The sequence below is a fragment of the Microtus pennsylvanicus genome, chromosome 13, assembly GCF_037038515.1.
Source record: "Microtus pennsylvanicus isolate mMicPen1 chromosome 13, mMicPen1.hap1, whole genome shotgun sequence".
Lineage (NCBI taxonomy): Eukaryota > Metazoa > Chordata > Mammalia > Rodentia > Cricetidae > Microtus > Microtus pennsylvanicus.
In genome coordinates, this window is record NC_134591.1 from 52415913 (window position 1) to 52426352 (window position 10440).

The 10440-nt window shown below is 41.0% G+C and overlaps 1 protein-coding gene across 1 annotated transcript; it reads left to right on the forward strand.

Annotated features, from left to right (window-relative positions):
- The first annotated feature begins 8119 nt into the window (after positions 1 to 8119).
- Positions 8120 to 9070, forward strand: LOC142833322 (olfactory receptor 2A12-like). The gene has a single exon (XM_075944615.1). The coding sequence runs from the start codon at positions 8120 to 8122 to the stop codon at positions 9068 to 9070; it is 951 nt and encodes a 316-aa protein (XP_075800730.1).
- The last annotated feature ends 1370 nt before the right edge of the window (positions 9071 to 10440 follow it).

Consider the following 10440-nt stretch of genomic DNA (forward strand, 5'->3'; position numbering starts at 1 on the left):
TTATAGGCAACATCGCCAGGAGCTGTTCTCCTCTCTCTGGAGAAGGCAAGCGACTCGGGCCCCTTTAAACTCACAGAAACTTCATTTTCTGGAGACTGTGCTGCTGGGAACCTGGACTTTCACACTCAATTGTCTCACGCGGACTTCCTGGTTAGTCTCTTTCCCATAAGAGCAAGATATTGAAACTCAGTGACACTGTATTGAATGCAGTCGTGTAAACTGGTCATTGGTCATGGGCTTGTGGGTGGGGACCAGGCATCTGTGGGGCTGGAGATTAGAAGCAGCCAGACCACCCGTATGTAAGTCCTCTGTGTATCCATTCCAAAGTTATCCTAAAGTTTTCCCTCACTGCCTGCTCCCACTCTCTTATTCCCTTCATTCTTTAAGTCATTTTCCTTCCTCCCATTATCCATGAAAGGAGAACTTATTCTTTGTTTTGAGTCACATTATCCACAGACATTGGGAACAAACAATACAATGTCCTGAACTCAAAGATCTCAAGTTGCAAACTGCATCTGAGAATGAGCAGTGATGGCCAGGGTTGAAAGGAACTTTTGTCCATCACAGAGACAATCTGAAGTGCCGAGGGGCAGAGTCATGGGAATTTTCCTCTTTGGTTTGTGAGACACAGGGTCTGCTATAACCTCATCTGTCCTTGAACAGCTGTGTAGCCGAGTCTGTCCTTAAAATCCTGATCCTCTGTCTAGCATGGTGGTGCATGCCTTACTCCAGCAGCTGGGAGAGGCAGGTGGATCTCTGTGAGTTTAGGACAGCCTGGGCTATATCATGTGATCCAGGACAGCCTGACCTACCTAGTGAGATCCTGTCTTGGAAAATTAAGAAAAAATAAGTAAAGTAAAGAAAACAAACAAACAAAAAGAAATGAAATATTCAGACCCTCAGCTTTCTAAGCTCTGGGATAACACCTTCAAGCCACCATCAATGGCTGTGTCTTTTTGTCCAATACAAAGAATTGCCATATAGTCTGATTTCTTTTGGAATTTACAATCCTACTGTCTTCACCTCTTTAGTACTGGGATTTCTTGCCTGAACCATGTTAATTGGAAGGGCACTGTCAGTAAAGGCAGAGGGTATTGGTGTAATAAAACATAAATGACTTTAATCAGCTTAATGGTGTCAAACGCCATGCCTTGGGAATTGTATTTCAAAGAGGAGAGAGAGAAGTGAAGCAGGAATTTTTAAAGTTTATTAAGTTCCAAATTACCCAAAATTTCTGAACTCTCCATCAATTGCTTCCTTGTGTATTTAAGTACAGCCAGTGGCTTCCTACATTCAGACAGGAGAAATCTCCTTAGGAGACCTGGTTTGTGTCTAGTCATCAGCTCTGTCCTACGAGGGCTCTGACCTGTGCTGAGTCTCAATAAGCTCAACAAGGTAGACTTTGCCTTCTTCACCTCCCCACTTCAGGACATGTGTGCGAGAAGCAGAAAAGGTAATTGAAGCCAGACTCCTATGTCACACCATCTAAACCTCCACTTCTTCCAGGCCCTAATCGGAAACAAACTTCCTGCTCCAAGCCTTAGCTGTTTTCCTATAACACAGTGGTGACAATGTTTCCTTCAGTGAATTGTTATTTTAAGCTATAGATAATAGAGGAATTGGTACAATTTACCCAATAAATGTTTGTTGTTTTTATAATTGTAAAGGTGAGGAAGTCACCCATATAGCCACACTCTATCTGAGATAATTCTTTCTTAGATGTTTGGGGTTTCAGCTAACACAATAGTAACAGAATGTTTGTCCAAGTTGTTCAGTGTCAAAATTGGTATCCACCCCATTCAAGGTTCTTCATATTGCAACTGGTCAGTGAACAAGAAATTCAGGTTGTATCCCTCCTGGGTTACGGGTGGCAGTGTTCCAGGCTGATCTGGGGGTGTATGTGGTCACAGTGTGGGCAACACAGTACAGGTGGTGGTCCCCCCTCCGTGATGAGAAGCTAGGACTGTACCTCACGATGTGACAGAAGCAGAGACAAGCACGATTCCAAGAGCACTTGTGTGGGGATTTCTGTGCAGATGGAGAAGATGTGGAGGAGACAGATGTCCACTGAGTCTTATTCGTAACAGGGCAACAGGTTAGGAATGACCTGTTCATCCAACTCACATCACTGGGCTTGGGAGCTCTCTAAAGGGCCCAGACAGATCCAGAGTAATATTTCCCCACCTTCTGCACCAATCCCCACTATAGCAGTCACATGAGGATACTAAGAGGCAGGGAGAGGATGGAGCAGCTGACAAGACTGTAGGTAGAAATGATGAGTTTCTGGCCTGAATGATAGCCTTCAGCCTTATCAGGTGGCTGAATGGCCATGTGAGATGATGGGATCAGGGAAATGAAGACTAAGGAGCTCTTGAAGTCTCTTTGATATTTCTTCCCTGGCCCAGGAAGAAATCTCTGCATTCTCCTTTGTACTGGTGATTGGCGCTTTCCTCTTTGCCCATTTCAATATGCCATTTTGATAGTGGTTTGCAATCCCTCTTGTGTATCCCTTGTGGGTCATTTCATAGACATGCAGAAGCATGTGTGTGGAAATCCTGTTCATAACAGACTTCTGGATAATGCACTCTGTGTTCAGTTGCAGGGAATGCGCACCTGATGCAACATATATTGAAAGGATCTTTTGAGTTTACCTTTCTCCCATTGGTTCCAGCTGCTCTCATCACCAGAAGCATATTTTATTGTAGTCATTTTGGTAGGTCTGTGTTGTATCATCTTTGGCAGACTGGCTCTGCCTTAATCTACTGCTACTTAAGCCAGCAATTTCAACTCCACAGTTACTGGCTTGGTTCTCTGGCAGCTGCTCAGCTGCTCAGGTGAAGCCCTGGCGGGAATCCTGTTCCTTCAGGCACGGGTTCTGCTGCTGCTGCTGCTGCTGCTGCTGCTGCTGCTGCTGCTGCTGCTGCTGCTGCTGCTGCTGCTGCTGCTGCTGCTGCTATTCTATTTATAAATAAGACTCGAGATTCAAAGGCTGGGGTGAAAACTTGCTGCATAGAGACATTAAATAATATCGAGCTCACCCTCTCTCCTTGATCTCTGAAAGAAAGCATCTTACCCTTGCCAAACAACAACAACAAAACCTCACCATCCTAAATTCCTCACTACTTCTATGTGTCTCTCTATCTCTTCCAGGTGTTCTTGATACTCTAAGATTACTTTTGCCAACTATTTGCTAACTCAGTCTCATGACCGAGAGTTATTTTTGTTTTAATTAACTCAAATGCACAATTTAGGTTCACAGTGTGACCGAATATTCCCCAACTTCCCCTGCACCCATTGTCTAATTCAAAAGGAAATGTTTTAACTCTAACATAAAACTATCAACTAAGGATTACATTCACAATGTCTAGTCCATTTGTTTTTGGTAAATTCAGAGAAACTACTTTACTACCTAGCCTATCCTGATGAGTCCAAATTTTGTACTTAATTTGTTTTCTTTTTTTAATTTTGAAGTTTGTTTATTTTTAATATAAGCTCATATTTATAAAAGCTTATGGTTCACTTAAAATTTAAAAATTATGAGGTGTCTCTTGTTCAAATCAAATGTTTATCAATTTTGATGGTATTCTTAGCTTTTCTTCTCCCATGGAAACAGAGAAAAGCACCTTGCCAATCATAATACATGTCCTGGTTTCCATTTTGAGTTCAGTACATCTTTAAAGTATAGCAGCTGATTTAATTCCATAGTTTTTCTACTCTCCAATGTTTCTCTGCAGCTGTTGTTCCTTTCTCATTAGCATTTAGAAAATTCAAAAGTAATAAAGCATTCTGAAATCTATTTCTTGGGGGGGTATTTTTATCCCTTTCTGTTTATTTAACATATCCTTTAGAGTTTGATTTGATCTTTATAACTACCTGTCCTATAGGATTTTGTCATATACCTGCAATATAAGTTATATTATAATAAAAAAAAGTTTCATTTTCCTAGAGACATATACTGGAGCATTGTCTGTCTTTATTTGTGCATGTATACCCATGATGGTCATAACTTCTATCAAATGTATAATTACTGAATCAGCCTTTTCTGAACCCAAAAGGTTGCCCATTGAAAACCTGAGTAAGTATTAATGATATTGTGTGCATATTTTAATTTTCCACATTCTATAAAATAGAACACATCCATTTGCCAGATTTTGTTTCTTTGAGTAGTCATTGGGTTACTTCCTGCAGATAGTGGTGTTTGGCAAAGAATAAGTAGCACATCTTACAATTTCATTGGCTTGTTGCCATGTGATAGAAAAGTCCTTTTTTAAATCTTTGCTATTGACATGATATTTTTTATGAAATTCTGAGGCCTTCAGCACATTTTCAATCAATATTTGATCAATTTCTGTATTACCTTGTGCTATTGGACCTGGAAGCTCTATATGGGGTCAGATATGTGCTATAAATATGGGATGATGCCTATTCCTGATTATATCGTGTACCTAAATATATAATAAATTAATTCTGTATCATCTGGTATATATTCAGCAGTTTCAATATGCAAAACAGCTCTTTCTATACAGTGCAAATCAGTAACTTTGTTGAGATCTTCTTTAAAATTCCCTAGTACCATATGAATAGCATATAATTACTACTTTTAGATGGAATCATAAGGCTTTTATTCCACTTTACTTAAATTTTTGGATTCACAACCTGACTTTCCTTATTTATTTACATCAGTATAAAATGTAGGGGGTCCAATTATTGGTGTGTCCCATAAAATGCCAGCAGGAATCCAATTAGCTCTCTTTATAAGTCAAGTTTTTTCACTTTTGGGATAGTTGCTGTTAATCTCTCCCCAAAAATTACTACAAATTCTTTGCCATGGCTCACCCTTTTCCAATAATTTGTCAATTTTGTCATTGTTAAAAGGTATTTTAATTTCTTCTGGGTCTATTCCTACTAAGTGAACAAGCCTAAATTTTCCTCAGAAACATTTTCTACATAAGTTTTAATTTTTTGCTCAGTTCATGCGGTAAAAAGATCCATTCAAAGACAGTATCATACCTCTGCATTGAAAGTTCTCTAGGGGAATGTTTGGTGAGTAATATCACCAGAATGCAGTTAATATTAGGATCCACATAATGCACATGTGTCGTGTAATTTCTCTTTGATCAAAGTAAATTATCTCTCAGATTCTTCTGATAATCCCTGAGACTATTTAACTGCTTGTCATCATCTAAGGTTTTGTTTAAATCAATCAGTTTATCAAGTTTAATTCCAAGAGTGGGCCATAAATGGGGAATGTCTCCTAGGAATCTTTGGAAGTCATCAAGAGTCTGCAGTCAATCCCTTCTCATTTGTACCTTTTGACATCAAATTTTTTTATAAACCTATTTTATAGCCTATGTTGGAAGGAGGCTGCTTTGTTGGTTCCTGGCTGCTCAGAAGCTCAGACCTGAAATAATCACACAGAAACTATATTATTTAAATCACTGTTTGGCCCATTAACAATAGATTTTTATTGGCTAACTCTTACATATAAATTTAATCCATCTCCATTAATCTGTGTATTGCCACATGGCAGTGGCTTACTGGGTCTGGTATCTGTCTCCTGTGGGGTTACATGGCTTCTCTCTGACTCCACCATCTTTTCTCCCAGCATCTTCCTAGTTCTGTTCTGTCCTGCCATAGGCTCAAAGCAGTTCTTTACTAACCACTGTTATTCACAGCATACAGAGGGGGATCCCACATCAAGCCTAAATAATTAATAGAATTAATTTCCTCTTTGTCTTTTTCTCAGGAGCAATTTGTAATCTCCAACAAGGCAAAATTTTCTTTACTTCTTCAAACATTCTTTCTAAAATATCTACTTTGAGTCAGATAACAAAATATCATCCATGCAATGGTCAGCTATAGATTCAGGAAATTGCTTTTGTATCATTTCCAATGGCTGACTTACAAAATATTGCCCCGGTATGAGGCTATTTAACATTCTCTGTGGGATAATTTTCCATTGATATATTTTAGCAGGCTGAGAATTTTTATAAGTAGGCACTGTGAAGGAAACTTTTACTGTCTTTTTTCGTAAAGGTATAGTGAAGAAACAATCTTTTTTTTAACATTTTTTTATTGATAAAAGAAGAATAAAGAAAAAAAAACAAATTTCCACCTCCTCCCAGCCTCCCCTTTCCCTCCCCCTCCTCCCACTCTTCTCCCTCTCCTCCCACTCTTCTCCCCCTCCTCCCACCCCTTTCCCCTTCCCCCCACTCCTCTCCCCCTCTCTCTCCAGTCCAAAGAGCAGTCAGGGTTCCCTGCCCTGTGGTAAGTCCTAGGTCCTCCCCCCTCCGTCCATATCTAGGAAGGTGAACATCCAGACTGGCTAGGCTCCCACCAAGCCAGCAGATTGCGTAGGATCAAAACTGCGTGCCATTGTCCTTGGCGTCTCATCAGCCCTCATTGTTCGTCATGATCAGAGAGTTCAGTTTTATCCCATGCTTTTTTTGGTAATAGTCCAGCTGGCCTTGGTGAGCTCCCAGTAGATCAGCTCCACTGTCTCAGTGGGTGGGTGCACCCCTCGTGGTCCCGACTTCTTTGCTCATGTTCTCCCTCCTTCTGCTCCTCATTGGGACCTTGGGAGCTCAGTCCAGTGCTCCAGTGTGGGTCTCTGTCTCTATCTCCATCCCTCGCCAGATGAAAGTTCTAAGATGATATGCAAGATATTCGTCAGTATTGCGCTAGGATGGGGTCATTTCAGGTTCCCTATCCTCAGCTGCCCAAGGAACTAACTGGGGACCTCAGCTTGGGCTCCTGGGAGCCCCTCTAGGGTCAATTCTCCTGCCCACCCTAAAGTGGGTCCCTTAACTAAGGATTGTGGTTCCGTGCTCCCCTATCCAACCTTCCTTTATCCCGATCCTCCTATTTCCCCAAGTCCCCCCTCCTTCCCTTCTACCTTTTCTGTCCCCATCTCCCCTTACCCCCTTCCCACCCCACCCCCAAGATCCCACTTTTCTCCCCGGCAATTTTGTCTACTTCCCTTATCCAAGAGGATAACGATAAGTTTTTCCTTGTGTTCACCTTCTTACTTAGCTTCTTTAGGTTCGCCAATTGTAGATTCTGTGACCCCTATTTATGGCTAGAAACCAATTATGAGTGAGTACATCCCATGTTCTTCTTTTTGGGTCTGGGATACCTCACTCAGGATAGTGTTTTCTATTTCCATCCATTTGCATGCAAAATTCGAGAAGTCAGAGGCCATCCTTAGTCAATAGAGAAGGCAACGGAGTTCTAAATTGTTTAACAGCTTGAAATCTGTGACCTTTCTTCATTTTCCAGATTTCTGTTTATCAACAAATACAAATGAATTCCAAGGGCTGGTGATTCTTCACTATGCTGAGCATCTACTTGCTTGTATACCAGCTGTTCTATATGGTTTGACTTAAAAAATCTGGTTGTTTTACACTTAGTAGTTATTTCTATGGTACACTTTGAATTGATTTTGTGTGGGTGCAGCAGAAGGTAGGGGTTTAAAGACAGATCTTTATCACATGAATAGCAGTTCATCTGCATTTCTTGGAAAGGCTATCAAGTCCCAGGTGCCTTGTAGTGTGAACTTATGTCGTCAGTCATAAGGCAATGTGTGCGTGGGTCTGTGTCTGCTGTGTTCTGTTACCGTCACCAATTTGTTTACTCTCTCTTTTGCATATATCTGTGTGCACGCATGTCTGTGTGTGTATGGGGGTCAGAGACTAGTATGGGGTTTCCCCTCAGTTTCCCTCCATCATATTCATTGAGGCAGGGTCTCTCAGTTGAACCCAGCCTTCATCATTTCAATTGGTGTCGGTAGCTTCTCACTGTGGGGATCCCTGGTATGAGAGAATAAATGTTCATACAGCATGTAATGTGTTACATGATGTTTCTAGGAGCTTTGTGAGTCACTTTAGATATTCACAATAATGCCAGACATGAGTGTCATCATCCTCATTTTATAGATGAAGAGATTGAGGCATGAGGAGATCACATAACTTGGGAAACTTGGGAAGAGTGCAGAAACTGAGCAGTGTGCTCAGAACCAATACTCCAGCCTTCCTACCTCTGTAGATGCCATCTTGCTGGCCTGCCATCTATCCAGTAACATGTTGTTAAATGTGATTCTCTTACAGGCCCAGTGATTGGGATGATTCCAAGACAGAACCAAAGCTGGGTTTCTGAGTTTATTCTGCTTGGCTTCTCCAGGGACTCTGTGACAAACAACACACTCTTCATTGTGTTCCTTCTCATCTACTTGAGCTCAGTCCTGGGCAATGGGCTCATCATCCTGCTGATCTGCCTGGACACACATCTGCACACTCCCATGTACTTCTTCCTCTGTAATCTTGCCCTGTTGGATATGGGCTATGTCACCACCACTATTCCCCAGATGTTGGTGCATCTTTTTGCTAAATCCAAGACCATCTCCTTTGCTGGATGTTGGCTTCAGATGTATATGTTTGGTGCACTGGCAATCACAGAGTGTATCCTTTTTGTGGTCATGGCTTATGACCGGTATGTGGCAATTTGCCACCCATTGAATTATACTGTCATCCTCACCTGGGACTTATGCATACGGTTGGCAGCTGGAACCTGGGTCTGTGGTTTCTTCTTCTCTCTGATACACACCTTCCTTACCATGAGGCTTCCATACTGTGGCCCTAACATAGTCAACCATTATTTCTGTGAAGGACCCTCAGTACGTAGTTTGGCCTGCATGGACACTCATCTTATTGAAATAGTGGATTTAGTCATGAGTGTCTTCATAAATGTTGTCCCAATCTCCCTCATTGTGGCCTCTTATATTCATATTGCCATGGCTATTCTCAAGATCAAATCCACCCAGGGCCGCTGCAAGGCTTTCTCTACCTGTGCCTCCCACCTGACTGTGGTTACACTCTTCTACGGTCCATGCACTTACATCTACCTAAGGCCCAACTCCAGCTACTCCCCTGAGCATGACAAACAGATCTCACTCTTTTATAATGTCTTTACTGCCTTGCTCAACCCAATGGTCTACAGCCTGAGGAACAAAGACATCAAGAGAGCATTTCTCAAGATGATGGATATGGGAGGTGGAATGTTGAATCTTAGGTGAACATTGGATAATTGTTTAATGTTGAAGACAAAGACAGTGTCTTTGTGGTATGTAAACAACATTGAGCATTTGATCCAACATAACTACTTAATAACTGAGGGCAATATTTTTGAAACAAAGATGACAGTCTTAATGAATAGATTACAATACAGTTTAACTAAAAACATCTCAGTAATCTTTGTGGTTGTGGTTATAAATAGAAAGACTTGATTATTGCTCACATTTGTTAGTTATAGATTGGGAGTGATCTTGTGTGGCTAAATCCATCCTGAAGGAGGATTCCTGGTATCCAGTGCATTCTATAACAGAAAGAAAAGAATCGTAGATAAGTCTCATGATGTGTCAGCTTCCCAGGAATGACCAGTGCCTTTGCATATATTCTTTTGCCAATGAAAGCATCATGGTCCAGCCTGACATCAAGAGGATGGAAATATTTTACTACCACAGAGAAACAACGTAAGTCATTTGACTGTAGACTGGTATCTATAGTTCTAGTACAGAGAAGTGAGTGAGTAACAGGAGGGATGTAACCTGATGTATACTCACAGATGGCAACAGCATGCCTGTAAACCATCAGGAAACAAACTGTTAGAGACATTATAATGGAAACATTAGAAGCTGAGGTGCTATATGCTAAGTAGTACATCAAGGCTGCCATTATTAAAATTAAAAACACATCAACAGTGTGTAGAATAGAATTGGTACAGGCCAGAGACTAAACTTCATATACAAATTCAATGTGGTCTATAGATAAACATGTTGAACTCTGCAGTGTGTGTCACATGATGCAAAATTAGAAATTAAGGACTCTGGATTTCATCATAACAGATCCAAGTCCTGCTGTAAGTGGCGGTAGCATCCGAGGGCCTGTATCACCTTTGCCTGCTTTCTGCTGCCTCATTTCCTACACTTTGGTGGTGGGCATCATTTTCCTATCATCTACCCAGTAGCAAATTAGAAAACCCCTCTGTGATTCAGGGTGTGGGTGTTTACACTTTATATATCATGTGATGTTCTGTTGAGCAGTCTGTTTTCTTGTAGGAGTCGAAAAACAATTCTTTGTAAGAATCTTTTGAGTACTTCTCCATCTTCTCTTCACTCTTCTCCTTCTTTTTGTTTCTTTCTTTTTCTTTTTTGGTTTTTCAAGACAAGGTTTCTCTGTAGCTTTTGGAGCCTGTCCTGGAACTGATGATGTAAAGCAGGCTGCCCTTGAACTCACAGATATAAATCTTGAGGTACAGATTTTCATATAAACTAAATCTAATATATTGGATATTCTGCTTTGCTTTCTTTCCCTTGTCATTTTGCCAGGTGGGTCAACTGACACCAGATATAGCAAAAGCTTTTAAATATGCCTGGGTCTCATGAAG

What these genes read in the sequence shown, in the direction of transcription:
- LOC142833322 (XM_075944615.1), top strand. Translation starts at nt 8,120, where the DNA reads ATGATTCCAAGACAGAACCAAAGCTGGGTTTCTGAGTTTATTCTGCTT.